Here is a 17,711-nt window from a genome sequence, read left to right on the forward strand (position 1 = left end):
AGAGAGAGGAAGGATTAATCATGTAATCACTTTTCCACTTACACTTTTAAGGTAATATAATTCATGGAAAAAGGCCATTACCTCCATCTTTACATGTAATTCAGAACTAGTTTTATCAGTTCAGGAAGGGACTATAAACAGGTTCATCTCAAGTCAGAGTTGTCTAGAGCAGGGTTTCTTTGAGGCATATGTATGTGTTAATTTATCAGTCTGCTTTTTGTTACAACATTTCTTTTGATAGAAAATTAGTTCTGACTAGATCAACCTGAATGATTAATCAATTTTATTCTTGGACTGTTTTCACTTTTATGTGATTGTCCTAAGGCAGGGACCACTCATTCTGAAAATTGACTAAGCACCTTCTGGACCACCTCAATCATTTGCTGTCTACAGGAAACATTCACCAGCAGTCCTCAAAGCAAGGCAAAATGATGATGTGGTTCTGAGCTCAGCAAGAGTTTGGATCAAGACACAACTACTTCACAAAAATGAAAAAATTTTGTCATTGCTGGAGGTCTGAACCCATGGGGAGCTGAATACCTTTGAGAGAGCTAAAATCTGACTCATACCACAGACAGTTCCTAGCACCCTGCTCCCAATGAAAGATTGTATGCTGATTCAGAGGGGTTACCCCTGAATCCCCTTACAAGAGCTCAAGGGAAGGTGTTAGCAAAGAGCCCTTGCAATTTACAGATGGGAAATTCAGTGCTCTGTTGTATCCTGAAGGTGTGAGACACTGGCTCTTTAGCTGGCCTGCTCTACCAGGATTTCCTGCAGGAAGTCTGCTGCCCATGATCCCAGCTGGCACAGTATTTCCTGACTAAGTGCTGAAGGACTTCCAGGGATCTCTGATGAAGAACTTAGCCAGCTTTTCCCATGATCTTTGTTAATGTTATGCAACTATTCTTCCTTGTTGATATTTTCTTATAGATGTACATCCATAAGGCTCATGAATATTTCCCAATTTTGGCCTTAAGTTTGTTCTAGTACTGGACTTTTAGAAATCAATTACTAAGATTCCTAAAAGTGACTTTTATGACAGCAGTTGAGTTTTATTATGCTTGTCTGATACACCAACTGACAAGAATTTTTAAACATGGCAGTTCTTAAAGCTCAGTTAATAGGATATTCACTTGATCCAAATTTTCTAAAATAAATGTACTATTTTTCTGGAGCTTGCTGTGGCCATGAATAAGGATCCTTCCATAGAACACAGAGAGCCAATAACCAAGCTTTTGAAAAACTGTAAGAGTGCAATTCATATTGCTGGACACAGCTGATTTCAGCTAAATACTGCCAGTTACAAAATCCTTAAAAACATCAAAAAGCAGAAGAACTGCACATCTATTTTTACATCTGCCTAGGGCTTGTACACTGTTTATGCAATTTTACTCAAGCTGACTTGACTCGTGAAAAAAATTGGAAAAATTCCAATGTTTTATTTACAGGCAGTTTTGTTGGCTTTCATACTTTTTCTTTTTTCCATTGATTGTGTTCAGGAAAAACTGGCTAAAAATCGTATCTGATCTTTCAAAACTAATTTTGCTGTACTTGTGACATCTCATTTATTGTTTTAAATGCTGCCATGAGGCATTAGAAAGTCTAAGAGAAATTAAATTATATTTACATGATAGGCATTACCATGTCTTTTGAGCCAAAGGTCTACTGTTAATTTCAAAAATTGTATTGTAATGAATAAAAAGCCCACCTTATGAAGCCAGCTTATATGTCCTATTCTGATGCTGGACTAAAATTAGATCATCAGGAGTCCAAGAGAGAGAATGACAGAGTCATTCACACACCTTCCTTTTGTTCCTACCTACATCTGGAAAAAAAGTGAAACTACAAAATCCACAGACAAATTCCCTATGTTTACCCATTTTTATTATTTCATCAAAAATATCCAGCAAAGTAAGTTCTCTATAAATCTAACTTTGTCCAAGTCAGGTGGACCATACCTAATAATGAGAATTTGTTTAACTTCAATGACCTGAAAAAACAAGATTTCTTCCAACTCAAACCATTCTATTACTCCACGATGTGCCAATTAATTAATTAATTAATTAATTCTCCTTATTCCTCCCAAGACACTTCAGTGTCAATACACTTCGTGGTCTTGGTATCTTCCTAGACTTGTACACATGAACAAGTACTCAGTGCATTCTTTCAGCTGTTGACAATTAAATAGGACACAGATCAAAACTTGTGATGCCTTAAGAATCCATTGCTTTGGACTTAAAACTTCTACTAGCAACAACTTTAATCATCTTCACCCAGAAACCACCCAAGAGCAGGACTAACAGTCACTTGCTTGCGAAGCAGATATTTCTGCTAGTTATCTACTTCTCAGGTAGCTATCACAATGCTATTCCCAAAATTTTGAGACTTCTTTGGGAAAAGTGAGTTGGGGAACTTTACTTTAAAGCTTCTCTAAATCTTCCTCTAAAAACCGAAACAAAATGGTTGTGAAAGCTTTTAAATGAACTTTGACAAGCAACTTCTTTAAATACCCACACATTCTCAGACTTTCTTGCACCACTCTTTTATCTTGTATAAAACTTAATGGATGACATGTTTCATTCCACAAGTTGACAATGTTAAAAATGTGCTATTCCTTCTAGTTTTAGTACACTGCAAAGCCAGTGATAGCTACAGGCACTATGAGCGATATACGACTGAAGAAAAATGAGATTACTGCTGATAAGGAACAAGAGACTTTCATATCTTAAAAGACTCTGAAATCCGCAAATATGATCCCCAGCAGCAGATGCCCCTCAGACAGACAATGAAAGAAAAATGGTGGAAAAGTACTCAATGTGGCTCATTGTTTCCTACAGCTGGAATGGCAGAAAAATGAAATAGCATGCTGCCCGCATGAAGAAATCCTACCTCTCTGGGAAAAGCATAAACCAAAAATTACTAACAGTCCAACAAAATGAGCAGCAATTTTCCATTGTGGGAAAAGTGATGTTACTCTGACTCACCTTCTTTGGTAAAAGATACCTTTACTTTGGAAATGTTGCTCTTTTGAAGGCTATCATGCTGTTATCATCAACATTTATCATCATAATGATCAATTTAATGGAAGTGCAGTACAAAAGCCAAACCTCAGGCTGAAAATATGTATTAATGATTCTTTAACAAAAGGAATGAGACCTATGCAAATGTGAAATAGCTCCTCTCTCTGTCTATTAAGGTGCTTCTGGAACATGAATGAACATAATTTCATGATGTCAATATTTCATGTTACAGTGCAACCCTTACCTTGTATCCTGATGATTTGATGTGCACTCCTCGCTTGGTCAGTGTAGATTTCATTCGGATGAAAAAAGAGCGCTCTAGAGTGTTGTCAGTGGTTAGCAAACTGGGGTTTGTAGATTCCACTAGGGAATAGAAAAAATACATATACGCATAATTTAGATTTTATACATCCCCTCTAAGCTATTTTTCAGGTGCAATCCTTGAACTCACTAAAAATAAATGACTGATGGATGCTAAGAGTGTTGTAATCAATTTACCTCATTTAGAAAATGTTTATTTAGTAAAAAAGAAATTACAAAAATATACATATACTCAGTATGTCTCATTTTCAAGTTATTTTTCCCATAGAATTTTTAACAGAGATTTCTCTCATTAACTCTTTCTTGCACAATTTAGCTACGACTGGAGTTGGAGGGTATGTCACTAGAGTGTATGACATTGTTTTAAAAACTGTTTGGCAATATTTTGTAAAAGGCAAAGTCTCACTTAAGTAGCAATTCTCTCCTGAAATAGGCTGCACATTCTGCAGATTTTTATTCCCTAATCACTCCTCAACTGCAGTGATACCTGAGTCAGTGCTGGATTTGTGTGCCTTGGTTTCCATATTACTGAGGCTAAATTAGGGCCTTTATTATCAATAAAACATTAAACAACCTGAAGGCAAGAATTCTCAAGTAAATAACACATATTATTATTATTGTCATCATATCATCAATTATTGGTGATTAATTGGTCATTAGTGAAACATCTTTCTAGTCCAGCTGAAGGGGTATTACTTGCTCACAACTAAGTATAGCTCTCACCTGCACTTCTCCCTCCCTTAACTGCAACCACTTAAATTACTTAAGACTCTCAGTATAATCCATGATAAAATAGCATCAGCACTGAGGTATTCTTTATACAATCTTTAGGATTCCTATTTTTTAGCCCTGAGAATCAACTTATCCCCAAAATACTTAATGGGAAAATTCTGGAGCAGCTTACAATGAACAGGCATTATTTGATACAAAAGAAATTTTAATTTCAGTGAGGAATTAACAAGGAACAAAAGAAACATTTTGAAATTGTACTTCTATTGTTTAGGAGAACCACACAAACTACTAGTAGAAAGCGTTTAAGTATTTAAAATGCCTTTGTTATGCAGTCAACAGAAGTGCAAAAATTTGTTTGTGAGCTAAGGATTTTATTGAATTGTCCTTGATTTAATGTGGTCAACTTGTCTTGTGTTTGTGACATTTCAGCTCTGTTGTGATAACTGACAACAGTGCCCCTTTCTTTAGTGTGTCTCTTAAGATTTTTTTGTTTTAGAGAGCATGAATTTGATGTCATTTTAAATGTACAGCTCTTTATCACTCGAGGGAAAAGCAGAGCCATGTTATATTTAGTACTTTCATTTCTTCTGATTAAATATGAATTACTATGAAATTTTTCTCATCATCTAACACACCATAATACGCCAACAGCTTTTTAATACACTGTATAAGCACAAACTTCTGCTCTAAGAGTTTAATTTGCCCCTCTAATCCAATCACATCAACCTTATTTCTCTTATCAGAGATTCCCATTTTGAATTAAATGAGCTCATTAGTTTTAATCAAAAGCAGAGAGATCAAAACTTAAACGTAAATGCTTTAGATCAGAACTGTCAGTCAGCCGTGCAGTTCTATTTTACTAAAACACAAGATCAGAGACCCTTAGAACCAATTTTTTCTCGTAAGGGATGCCAAGAGCTTGAAGATACTATATCCTTTTTTTTTTATCCCAAGGACAGATTATACATTTAAGGTTAGACTTAATTTAGAGTATTTTTTTCATCCTGGTGGAAATGGGAAAGTATGCCATTCTGCTGTTGTCTCTTTCACATTTATTGGTGTGGGTCCTTAGAGACCTGAACAAATGTGAAGCCATCACAATCCATGCAACAAACCTGTCCTCAGAAAATTCAGCTCTGTTCAGCAATATCACATAAGAAATAAAACTCTGAAGGGAATGATATTTCTCAGGGTGTGGGACAGTGAAACCCTGAAACAGCAGCCAAAATCACCTGGATAGCAACAGTACTGGTAAGGTGAGGATCATAATTAATTATTATTTTTATTGTACAGTACAGTGCAGTAGTTAAAGAGTACATTAAGAAGCCACAGCATGGGTGCTTCCTGCTGTGTGAAGAAATGCTAAAATCAGCTTAACAAGCGTAGTTGTTGTAGTCTAGCACATTATACTCTGGTACAGGCAGTAAGTACAATATGTCCTCCTGTGTTCTAATGGTAATTACCTAAACATATAGAATTAAACACATGATATCTTATGCTCAAAAAAAGATCAGGCTGTAATACATATGCAATATTCCCAAAAAATGGAAATTAAAATTTTTCTTTCATACACAGTTAAATGAAAGAAAGGATAACAACTGACATACCACAAAGTGTACTTGGCATTGTCATTTTTTAGGCTCATTTAATAATATATCATAAGATTAACATCATTTTGCTATTATTATACTATGTACAAACCTATACATCTCTAAGTGAATATTATAAAGTGCACATATTTTATCCAACAGACTGGAACAGTGTCATACAAATACATATTCTGAAGTGTTTGATTTTCTTTACAAAAAGTATCAGAGAGTGTATGTGTGAAATGGGATTGGTTACCAAAAAGTCCAGAACAGCTTATGAACAGCATTTTGAATTTCTCTCAAGAGAGAAGCATTAGGGCTGATAGTGCAAATCTGCATTCAGAGTTGCACCCACCCATGGTAGGTACTGTAACAATGCTGATAGTGATTATGCATGCAGGATTTTAAAAATAGGATGTGCACAGAACAGCTCCATCGATGTCAGTGAGATTTGCACAGGAATATTTGGAATATGGTCCATTATGAGTTCTCAGGAGTTGGTTTTAAATGCCTGTGACTGAACCATCTCAATTTTTTTTTCAATTATGTCAAAGCAGACTTGCAATCTGAAGAATATCAGAATGAAACTCTAGCAATTAATTTTTGATTGAAAAAATAAATCTAAAACCTTTAAAAACCTTAAATAAACAAGGTCCACTTGGCTTGATTCTGTAGAAACAAAAGGCATTTTTTTACACTGCAAAATAAGGCTTCTGGCTTGAATTTACTGAGTTTAAACCTACTGTTGAGTTATAAACTTCTGAAACTGTGAGTTTAGAATGCTAATTATATGATAAAAGTCAATGCTTACTGCATGTGAATTAAAGTATTTTACACTGTCAGACTTAGAAGTATAAAAAATAAGTCTGGGTTGTCTTTGCAAAGCAGGTAATTGTGTACTCTGTTGGGAAAGCACTTGCCTTTGTGTGCCCTTAAACATCTTCAGCAGATACTACTAAAGGAATAAACGTCTTCTCTTTCTGCTCCCAAAGCTGATAATGCAGGATGAGATTTCTAGACACAAGGAATGAATTTTCCATTTCAAAGGGAACGAAGCTGCAATCTACTGTACCCATATGGAAGTGTCACAAATGTTAAAAAGCTCAAGTAAGAGCCACAGAGGCAAATGGGAAGATATTGTGAAAGAACAGCCAATTCACAAAACTGTTTTGTTATCATCTTAACTTACTGAGATTGGCTCTGTTGGTCAGAGCATGGTGCTAGTAATGCCACGGTTGTGGGTTTGATCCGTGTATGGGCCATTCATTAAGGAGTTGGACTTGATGATCCTTGTAGGTCCCTTCCAATTCAGAATATTTGTGATTCTGTGAAATTCTGTGATTCTGAGCATTTCTTTGTGAACAAAACCTGTATCTCTGATCTCTCAATGGGCTTTGCTTTGGGAATGATCTTGGTCCCAGACCCCACAAACAAGCTGTGCATTATTTAACTTCACGTGCTGGAAGAGTTCTTCTGATTATTCTGATGGCACATCAACATGTCCATAGCTGTCTGGAGGACTGAGGTCCATGGCTCCCATCCTGCGGGGCTCTGCAGAGGTACTGTATACCTGTGTGCAGTCTGACTACTTTAATGCTATAGAGCAAAATAATGTAAACTAATGCAAATAATTGCTCTTACACAGCAATAGCACAAGTACTGTCCCTTTGAGTGATTCACAAGCACATTCAAATTTAGATAAACAATTTGTCCCCCAGGAAAAAAGAAGTTCCACATTTGATTTATGTCTTAAATAACAAAAAGCTGCTACAGTAGGCTGAATAATGTTTACCAACTTCTGGGCTTTTTTCTTGACAAGCATTAAAAATAATTGAGAGGAGAAAAATGCATTTTTGCATGCCAAACAGAGAAAAGATAGGCTTCTCATTCTCAGGAAGAAAGAAAGTTATAGATGGAAAACCAAAAACCAACAAGGAATTTGAGATTGGTGGGAAAAAACCCCAAAAACCTTATGGTTTAACATAAAGGATTTTCTGGATTTTGTAGCATTTTAGGAAGGTTTCACCTGGCTTTCATTTCACTTCCTTGAAAACATATGTCCATACATTTTTAAAAGGACATTCTCAAACACCAACTATACAGCCAGCTCTTAAAAGAGAAACAAAAAAAGCAAACATACAAAACAGTCAGAAAAAGGGAGCTCTTTTCCTGTTTTCTTCTACACTTGCAAACCTCTTCTCACATTTTCTTAAAGGCTTATAAACCTTTGCATAGGAAACTGAGAATCATTATGTTCAGATGAATATATAGGTAATATAAATCTATAATTTTCAGTTGGACTAGATGCAGCTTTTAAATGTTTCTCTTTCTTCTGTGCAGTTTAATGTCTGTAACCAGACATTAAAAGACTAAGAAAATTTAATCTTGATTACTTAACTGCCTTTAATCAGAAAAGTGACTCTCAAAAAACCACCATTTGCCAAGATCATTCTCTCTCAGTGTCTTACAGATCTAATTTGATCATTTTATAAACTAAAAGATAGATTTTCACAACTACTCACCCAACAAATAAAAGACAAAAGCTACAAGTTAAGACAATTTATTTCCAATAAGTGCAAGTTACTATACTTAGCAATTGTGCAAATGAATGGTTTTAGGTGAAGTGGGTTCAGGCTGATCACAGGCTGAACATGGGCAAGTAGTGGAAGCTAAAATTTGTTCTAGGAAACTGCTGAAGATTTCTAGGCTACTTGGACGAACCACTTTGGCCTATTTGTGGACACTGGGAGCCTGCCTGGAGACCAACTAAAGAGCGCAGAGTAAACAGCTATACAGCAAATTCTATAGGTGCTCTCTTGGTCTCACCAGTGTGCTCAGCACCCAGTGAAATCAAGGACTATATGAACTACTTATTTAACATTGGGTGGCAAAGGCTCATTCACTCTTCCAAAGCAATACTGTTTCTAAAAGAAGGAATAATATTTTTGCTGTAAACTGTCCCAGTTAGAAACAGGAACTGGAATTCCTGAATAACTAGATTTGGATCTGAAATTCATGGTACTTTTAGGTGACTGGGTAAAACTCATAAAATTTCTGTTTTGAAATTTGCTGTAAAACTGAAGAAGTCAAGAATTGGACTGGATTTTAGGTGAGTTAGTTCCGTTCTTTCCTTTATATGGGGGGAATAATACTGGAAGCTGGATAAGGCATCACTCAAAAGGGGAAGATTCAGGACAAATCTTAAAAAAAAAATGGAAAGAAAGATGACTTCTTATAAAGAATTTATATCTAGGTAATGTTTTCAGAAAAGATAATAAACCGGTTTTTTGTGTCACCCTATCTCCAAGATTAAGACAATACCCTTTTCATGACCTATAGGCCTATTAGAAATTCAAAGGCATATAAACTTTAAATGTTTTCAGACTTCTGTTGAAAGCTAGATCTTGTAATTTTTTTTATTCATTGGTTTTTTTTTTTGCCTACTCTTATCTCTCCAAATTTTCCAGATCCAACAACTGACGGTATGGCCTAGATTGTCTTTTGCAAAATCCTTAATTTTTTGCAAACAATTTGACATTGAAGCATTACATGTAATATATTCATTTCATTTCCTTTACAATTTCTAAAGAATATGCTACATATATTTACATCTAGAGATATGACTATTTTTATAATCACTGTAATTACTGGCCTATGATCCACATGAATGGTGGACACTGTTAAGCTTAGATATTTGTTTGAAACTGGGAGAACAAGAGACTAACTCAGATATATCCAAGTGTTTTTAATGTGATACAAGTCCATGCATTCAAGCAAAACACAACTCAGTGAAGTAGCAGTGAATTCAGATACAACAGCCAAGGCAGTGAGAGAATGTGTTTAATATCTGATCTACTTGCATAGTATAGTTTGGGCAGAAAAATGGCTGGATCTGCAGAGAAATAAGCCATGCTTTGCAAAGTTATCCTGTAGTATTACTTATAATGAGCTTACCCTGTTTGCTTTTTAATTCAACTATTCCCAGGTACTGACTAGAGTTATGTAGGAGAAACTGAAGTAAAAACTCAGAGGCAGGCATTTAGTATTATCAGAGACATTTTTGAATGTTCTATTATCCTTGCAGGACCAAAGTAATCTGAACTACCCTTAATGGAATAATAATCACAGAATCACAGAATCATAAGATGGTTTGGGTCGGAAGGGACTTTAAAGATTGTCTAAGTCCCACCCCCCTGCCACGGGCAGGGATACCTTCCACTAGCCAGGTTGCTCAGAGCCCATCCAACATGACCTGGAACACCTTCCGGGGATGGGGCATTCACAACTTCTTGGGCAAACACAGCGTTCAACATTCTCATAGTAAAGAATTTTTCCTCATTTCTAATCTAAACCAAATCTCCTTTGGTTTATGACCACACCCCCTTGTCCTGTCACTACATGCCCTTGTAAAAACTCCCTCTCCAGCTTTCTTGTAGCTCTCTTTAGTGACTGGAAGGCTGCTACAAGTTGTCCCCAGAGCCTGCTCTTCTTCAGACTGAACTATTTAATTCTTTCAGTCTTTCCTATTATGAGAGGTTCCATTCCTCTAATCATCTTGTGTCCCTCCTCTGGACTGTCTCCCATTTAGGTCCATGCCCTTCCTGTGCTGGGACCCCAGAGCTGGATGCAGCTCTGCAGGTGGGGTCTCACGGGAGTGCAGTAGAGGGAGAGAGTCCCCTCCCTCGCTCTGCTGGCCATGCTGCTTTGGATGCAGCCCAGAATAGGGTCAAGTAATACTTTATTTAGTGCCTCAAAGCTTTCCTTCTTGTGCACCTCCTTCTATTTCTTCTTCTTCAGCCTAGAAGTGTCTTATCAGACTATTAATTCCCAACATATGCAATTTACTTCCCATGTAAACTTTATCCCACAGAACTCTTCACATATCTGGCAAAATAAAGAATGAGTTAAGAGCCAGGACAGAGCTATAAATAAAATATTGCCAAGATAAAACTGTGAATAAGATTTTTGTTACACTATGACATTGAAAGACAGACTTTACAACAAATTTTGGTATGTCAGTGATCTGTGAAAGACACTGGGCTTTTTTGTTTGTTTGAAAACGACATGATAAAGATTTGTTATTAATGGAGCTAATCATGATAGGAAACCTTAACTCTGAAAAGTGTTTGAAAATGTTACAGTCTACTGGGCTTCAATCCATTATCTGAACACTCACAAATGTACCAATACTCATCCAATAGACCAGAACAACTCTTGAAGAGCTGCTAGGGTCTTGCAGGTGAGTGTTACATAAACCATCCCGCATATGAAGCTCAAACTTCCCTCTACACTTTTATATCTAAGGTTAATTTATTTTAAACAATGGAATACATAATCTGAACTGACCTGGTTTCACATGAGGTCTCATATGAGGTCAGCAACACTCCTACCTTTTCAAGGTGTAGTGAAATTACCAAAGAAAATTAGCACAGTGATAGCATTTCCTTACTGTTTACTCACTTTGCAGTAATCCTAATAAAGTTTGAAACAGAACACACCCAATGGATGGGAGAGGTCCTGATATTAGGAGAGTGCAGTATCATAAACAGGAGTACATCTCTCCTCTGTTAAGGAATGTTTATGGAAAAAAGAAACTGGGAAATGAGAAAACAACAAAGGAAAAAAAAAAGAAAGACACTGAGGGTAAAAACTTCACTGAATTCCCCAAGGGCTTTATGGTCCTGTGAGGAATAGAGGACTAGATGTTTAATCTCCTTTGAGATGTGGCTAGTTTCCACAATTTAAATGATCATTATCCTTGCTGAGAAGCTTCTAATAAACAATTTTAAGCATTTTGTTTCAGCACAAAACTGCTATTAAATGCTGATGTTGCTCCCGCTCTTTCTTGCACTAGAAAACCGAGGGTATTTTTTCTTTCTTGCTAGTTTTCTGCTCTTGTCTAGTAACTTGTGAATCATTAACTGACACTACAGAGCATAGCTGTGAAAATAACTGTGGTTTAGAGCTGCCAATAATAGCCCACTAAAGTTCCTTCCCAGCACATGGCATAAAAACACCTCCAACAAACATTAAAAAGTCCCTTCTGATGTTGCTTAACATTGCCAGCCTGCTTGGGCTTAAAAAAGCACAATAAAGAGGTTGCTTTCCAGATTTTCATATGCCAAATGGGAGGTGCTTTTTGGTGAAGCTTTTCCCTGAGGGAAAGGAGAGCAGCTGAGTTACCTCACGCTGCAAAATCGATGTTTGGATGATCCCACTCTAGGGAAACATACACAAGTGCCACAGTCAAGCTGCTACTAGTGGATGTGTCTGTACTAAGCAACTAAGCAGTAGGAAAGTTCAAGAGAAAAAAAGGAGCATCATAAAGATACTCTTTGGGAGCACATGACATCCAGCAAAAGCCATTATGCAGCAGCCTGAGTATGCCAAGGAACAGCAATATGAATACAAAAAGTGAGTGTTTGAAGTCTTAGTGGAATTCCCTGAAAATATAGCCACTTGAGGAATCTATTTCTTCAGAAAATACCTTTTGTGCTGCTGGGATATTTGGGGGATTCTATTTTCAATACCTGTGTTCTGGATCTAGTGGAGCAATGCTTTTATCATGACTATAAAATGGTTATGAGCCAATTCCTCATATGAAATAGTCAGTAACAGTGGAGCTTTTTAATGACAAACATGATGTCAGACAAAGGGCATCAGGACTTAGTCTTTGTACTACAATACAAAATAACAATACATAAACACCTTTGTGAAAGCAGCTTGAAACCCCATGTTTTCTATTAAAAAGTCATGTTCAATCTTCACTGTTGATAGAACAGAACAGCTAACACAGAGAACACTGTATATCAGAAAGGTCAATAGTTATTATGAGCTACAAATATATTTTTTTCCATCCTTCAGGCTGTTTAGCGCATATCACAGCATGAGCAGCTGTCTTCTTTAATGCTTTTAAAATTAGAATCCCAAAGAGGAAGAAAAAAATTACATTTGCAATGATTGCTCTTTGCTTTTGTAAGTTTACTTTAATACACTATTTTATATACATGAATCTTGCATGCAGCCTAACCAAGGGGCAGTTACTGGTTGCTAGTATCTATTGGATTGTTACATCAATGCATATAGAATCCTGACAAAAAAAAATCACTTTGCACAAATTGTGTAACCTTGTTGAATAACCTGTCTGCAAGAGTATGTAGCTACTGAGCGTATGTTTAAACCAGGCAAGTGCACATGTGCAAACACAGACTGATCTGCTCATGGTGAACAGTTACTGGCTCAGCAGCAATAAACAGAGGGAGCCACCATTTTCTGTTCACTGAAAAAGGAAAAAAAAAGGGTGGTATGACTCTGGCAGCATTTGACCGCTCACATTTTTCAAACGTGGGAAGTATCTGGGTCCATCTTTGCTAACTGTGAACAACTACTTAACACTGCAAGAGGTTTCCATTCTCTTCTTTGGATTTCTATCACATTGGCTCTATCAAACTGTTCCACTTTCCAAGTTTAAACTTTTTTTGAATGCATATTGGTGTGTCAAATGCAAATAAGTACTCTATAAATATTTTGAAGCATGGAAGGCAAGAAATAATTTTCTTTATAAAACAAATTTTTAGCTAATTTAGAATAGTTCAATGATAAGAACTCATGCAAGTTGGATTTACACACCATATGTTGTCAAGGGAAAATATGTATAAATGTCGAGAAGAACTGTCATAAGTTTAATGTTTTGTTTACAGATCATTTCATCACTGGACAGTCAGTAGCAATAGGCATGGTGCTAAGCACCATGTCATGGCTTCAGAATAATATATTATTTCAGAATATAGTCAAGTGACACTTTTTTCTTACACAAAATGTAAGAAAACGTATTTTCATATACTCAGAATCTACTTACCGCTGTCAAAACCAAGTTTAACTAACATTGGTAATTTTCAATAAAAAGAATAATGGAAAAAATGAAGAAATGTAGCCTTTCTCATACTTTGCCAAACAATTAGCACTTAAAAAATCCCATAAATATTTAATTACTTAAACATGAAAATACTTATGTCCTCTACACTGTGCATCCAGCTGTATTTCAGAATGCCGTTAACATTTCCATCATTACAAGATTCTCTGTGCAATTGCCCCTTCTCATCTGTTACACTGACACTCCATGACCCGGTCCAGGATAAGATGAATCATACAGGCTGCTAATCCTGCAGCTTCTGAGGGATTTGCTAGCACAGCTAGGACAGTGGGTAGCTGATGCTGTTGGGATGTGCTGCTCAGCTGGCAGTGCTCTCCGAAGCAGCCCTCATCTCCAACACTCACGTCCCTGGCTGAAGAATGGGTGAGAGACACAACTGCCCAGGTTTCTCTATAGCTTTGTCCCTTATTAGAACTGCTGCCTTGTTCCTGTTACAGTATTTTCTCCTCAGGGCAGCATATTAAATTAAAATATGGCAACAATGTTCCTAAGGTACACCAAGAGAGTTCTTATACAGATAAGTTAGCACTTAACAGATTTCTTTGCTTATGCAGAATTTATAAAAAAAGCTGAAAATAATGGCAAGTGCTATGCCATTTAAATTCAAAAGGAGTTGAGAACAACTATCTCCAAAACTGACAGACTTGAGTCTGCTGAAGAAAAAAGCCCTAGGGGTAGTTTCTGTGGGCTGCAGCCATGCATTATTCTTAGAAAAGTATTCATTCAAATTATTTAGTAAAAACAAATGTCAAGTGGACTGGACATCTTACTTTTATTATATTTTCTGCCTTTATCTATTTATTTTGTACTGTGGAATTAAGAAGGTTTTTGACAGACATAATCAGAACCTGTCATATAACACAGGAAACAGCATGTTAAAAAATCAGCCCACACTGCAGATATTTTGGCATATTTATCACAAGGCTTGAATAGTAAACACTTAACAGAGAGAATTCTGGGGTATATTTTGGTATTTTTTAACAATGGGAACAATGACTTTTTTTTTTCCCATAATGCCCCTTCAATTCAAGTGCTGAACAAAACAAGGCCAGGCCCATGGTAATAGGAATAAGGTGATCAATAAAAATAGTTCTTCCTTTTTTTGGTAATCCATTTTTCTTCCTTCAGTATTTGCAAACTGAGTAAATTGAAGAATGAGCTTTTAGGCACTGTCAGAACATGGTATGACTGGTGAAATTTCCATGGTACAGTATTTTCTGAGTTTTTCTGAGTTAAAATTTTTCTACATCGTATCTTCACAATCCTGGAGCTTGAACTGTTTCTTTTTTCTCCAAGTCTGAAGATCACCCCATGGATTAGTAAATGATTGAGGATTGTATCTTAAAAGACTCTTTAAAAAACTGTCAGAATCAACCCGAGACAAAGATTTATTATGAACTATTTAAAGGGCTTAATATATGTATCCCCAAAGAGCCCTTGGAGCAAACTAGAAAGGAAGAATGGAAATCTCAAAGAATGGGAAAAATCTCCAATGCCCCACTTTCTTCACACCATGATTACTGTTTACTCAAAGGATAAAATGCCTAACCTGTCACATGCAGTCTTCAGAAGCTGTATTATTGCTGATGTACAGTAAAAACCCAAAACAATGAGCCTTGACAGCAATATGCCTAAGAAAGGCAGCTCTAATTTGCTTTCTAACCTGTCCACTAACACACTAATGTGGATACATCTTGTAGAAAACGCTGATCTCCTGACCCAGACAGCAATCAAACAACTGCCAGAGTGTTTGCTGTCACACAAGCTGTGACCATTACCTTAATTATATGTTACCACATAACAAACCTTCTCTAATGAGCAACTCTTCTCCCACCCATGTGCCAGCTAACCCTTCTGTCCTTGAGGAGCATCAATGCAGATAACTTCAATTTGAAATTTGAAAAGCATATTCACATAGAGTACTCCTAAAGGGAATTATAAAGAAATGTGCAATATATAATTGGTAAACTTTAAGTGAAGTTGGATATGACCTTTAGCTATATGTTCACATATAAATATATCCATCTTTCCATATTTCTTTTAGGGAAGTACCTAAAATACTTCCACAATGATATGCTTCACTTTGAGACTAAGCCCAAAGAAAAGGTACGCAAGTCATGGCTCACACAAATGCTTGTTTTCCCTCTGTGGTGCCAACTTCTAGCAAGCTATGTTTTCAGTTCACTTCTAGTTTTTATATCCTTTTTTTTCCCCTTCTATTGTCAGCTGTTAGGACATTCACATTTAACTTACAGGACACCATATCCTTATAAGCAAATAAAAGCTTCTCTCAGTAGAAGAGAAGCTCAGATGCAGTGTTCTACCTCAGATGCAATACTGGAAAAAGGGGGAAAGACTGAGGCATTGCAATCTGGTTTTGGTCTATCTGGATTATTAATCTTTCTTCTTATGGGATAGTTTCAACATTTTAGCCCTTCATGCTAAATGCATATCTAACCTAAATAATTCAGTGGGAAGCATCTGCAGACTTCCCATCTGCTGTGTGTTTTACTTCAGTGGGCAAAACACTTAAAAATAGAGCTATTAAATCAAAAGGAGATCAGGAGGAACATGAGAAGGACCTAAATAGAAGTCAGAGCAGACAATTGAACAGCAGAGCAACAGATGAAATTTCATGCAAACAAGGGCAAGATGTGGCACACTTTTGAAGAAACAGAAAGTCCTCTATATTCAGGAGCTTTAAATAATTTTAACAAGGCAATAAAAGGAAATGGAAATATCTCAGTGAAAACACCTGCTCTGTATGGAGACTGTTACAGCTAAAGACTTAAATGAGATGTTAGAAAACAATAAAAAATCATTTAAAAGTAATAAATTTATAGATATAATATTACTTTTCCATTATTAACTTTATGGTCCTGACTTTAAATTCGGTATTGTGTTTAGTTCTAGTCATCTGTTATTAAGAAAGAGAATAATGGAAGCAGAAAAACTTAAGTAGAAGGATATCTGAAGAGACATTAATGGGATTATAAATATGTAGCTTTGAGAGCAGATAAATGTGACAAGAGATACATAAAATAATCAATGATACATAAAAGATACAATAAGAACAGGATATTTTCAATAAATTGAAGGGAAAACACATTTTGAACTGATAAACACAAAATTATTGAAATAAATAATTTTCACCACACAACATGTAATCTATACAATTATCTATCTATCTATCTATCTATCTATCTATCTATCTATCTATCTATCTATCTATCTATCTACCTATCTATCTCAAAAGAAGGACTAAATATCTCTGAGGCTAACTAGAATAACCATGCTACACTAGCATAATAAAATTTACATGAGATATCAAGTGTTCTAATTCAACTTATATGGGACAGTTACCATACTGAAGATTTTACATGTGATTGAGAAGTATTTAATACCAGCTACTCTAAATGATAAGATAGTGAATATATAAATATTCAACATTCACTTATATAACTTCCCATGTTACAATGAAATTCCTCTTCCATCTAAAGATCTGTAGCAGGAAATGCTTCTCTTGTTTACTCATCCCCCACTCCCCATGGTTTATAATTCTCCAGTAGTTTCTAAATATTCAGTAGCATAGAAAAAAAAAATTAGTCCCTCCAGAAACAATATGTAACTACATGGTCTTCTCTTTTCTTCATTTGCTGGCTTTAAATTGGAACATTCTTATGGTATTTCTCTAGAAATTATAAACAGCAACATAAAGCTGATTTGTATTAAGGTTGGAGTAAATTCTGAAGCTAAGGAGAACTGTGGTGAACCTCTTGCCAGTGCTTCTCTTCTTTGAGTATTGAAAAATTTTAGTACTTTCAGCTGAAGTCATTACAGGTCCTTGAATGGACTTAACATTCAGTGACCATCTTGGTAAAGCTTCTACAGGTACATTAACCAGAAAATGAAGGTCAAAGAAGGTGTACCTCAGTAAAGAATGCTGGAAAACTGGTAAGAACAGATGAGGAGAAGGCTAAGGTACTCAATAGTGTTTTTGTCCATCTTCAAGGGCAACCTCACTTCCCACACCTATCGAGTGGATGGACAGCAGGATGGAGACTGGGGGAGCGAAGTCCCTCTGATTGTAAGTAAAGATCAGGTTCATGACCATCA

At 36.2% G+C, this 17,711-nt stretch overlaps 1 protein-coding gene across 2 annotated transcripts in view; it reads right to left on the reverse strand.

The window, feature by feature from the left end:
* NPAS3 (neuronal PAS domain protein 3) overlaps window positions 1–17,711 on the reverse strand; it is a 509,042-nt gene that overhangs the window by 51,431 nt on the left and 439,900 nt on the right. For both annotated transcript variants that reach the window (XM_031065822.1, XM_031065825.1), the window contains exon 6: window positions 3,265–3,383. In XM_031065822.1, coding sequence (XP_030921682.1) covers window positions 3,265–3,383 — 119 coding nt within the window. The remainder of the gene's footprint in view (window positions 1–3,264; window positions 3,384–17,711) is intronic.

The sequence above is a fragment of the Geospiza fortis genome, unplaced genomic scaffold, assembly GCF_000277835.1.
Source record: "Geospiza fortis unplaced genomic scaffold, GeoFor_1.0 scaffold54, whole genome shotgun sequence".
NCBI lineage: Eukaryota > Metazoa > Chordata > Aves > Passeriformes > Thraupidae > Geospiza > Geospiza fortis.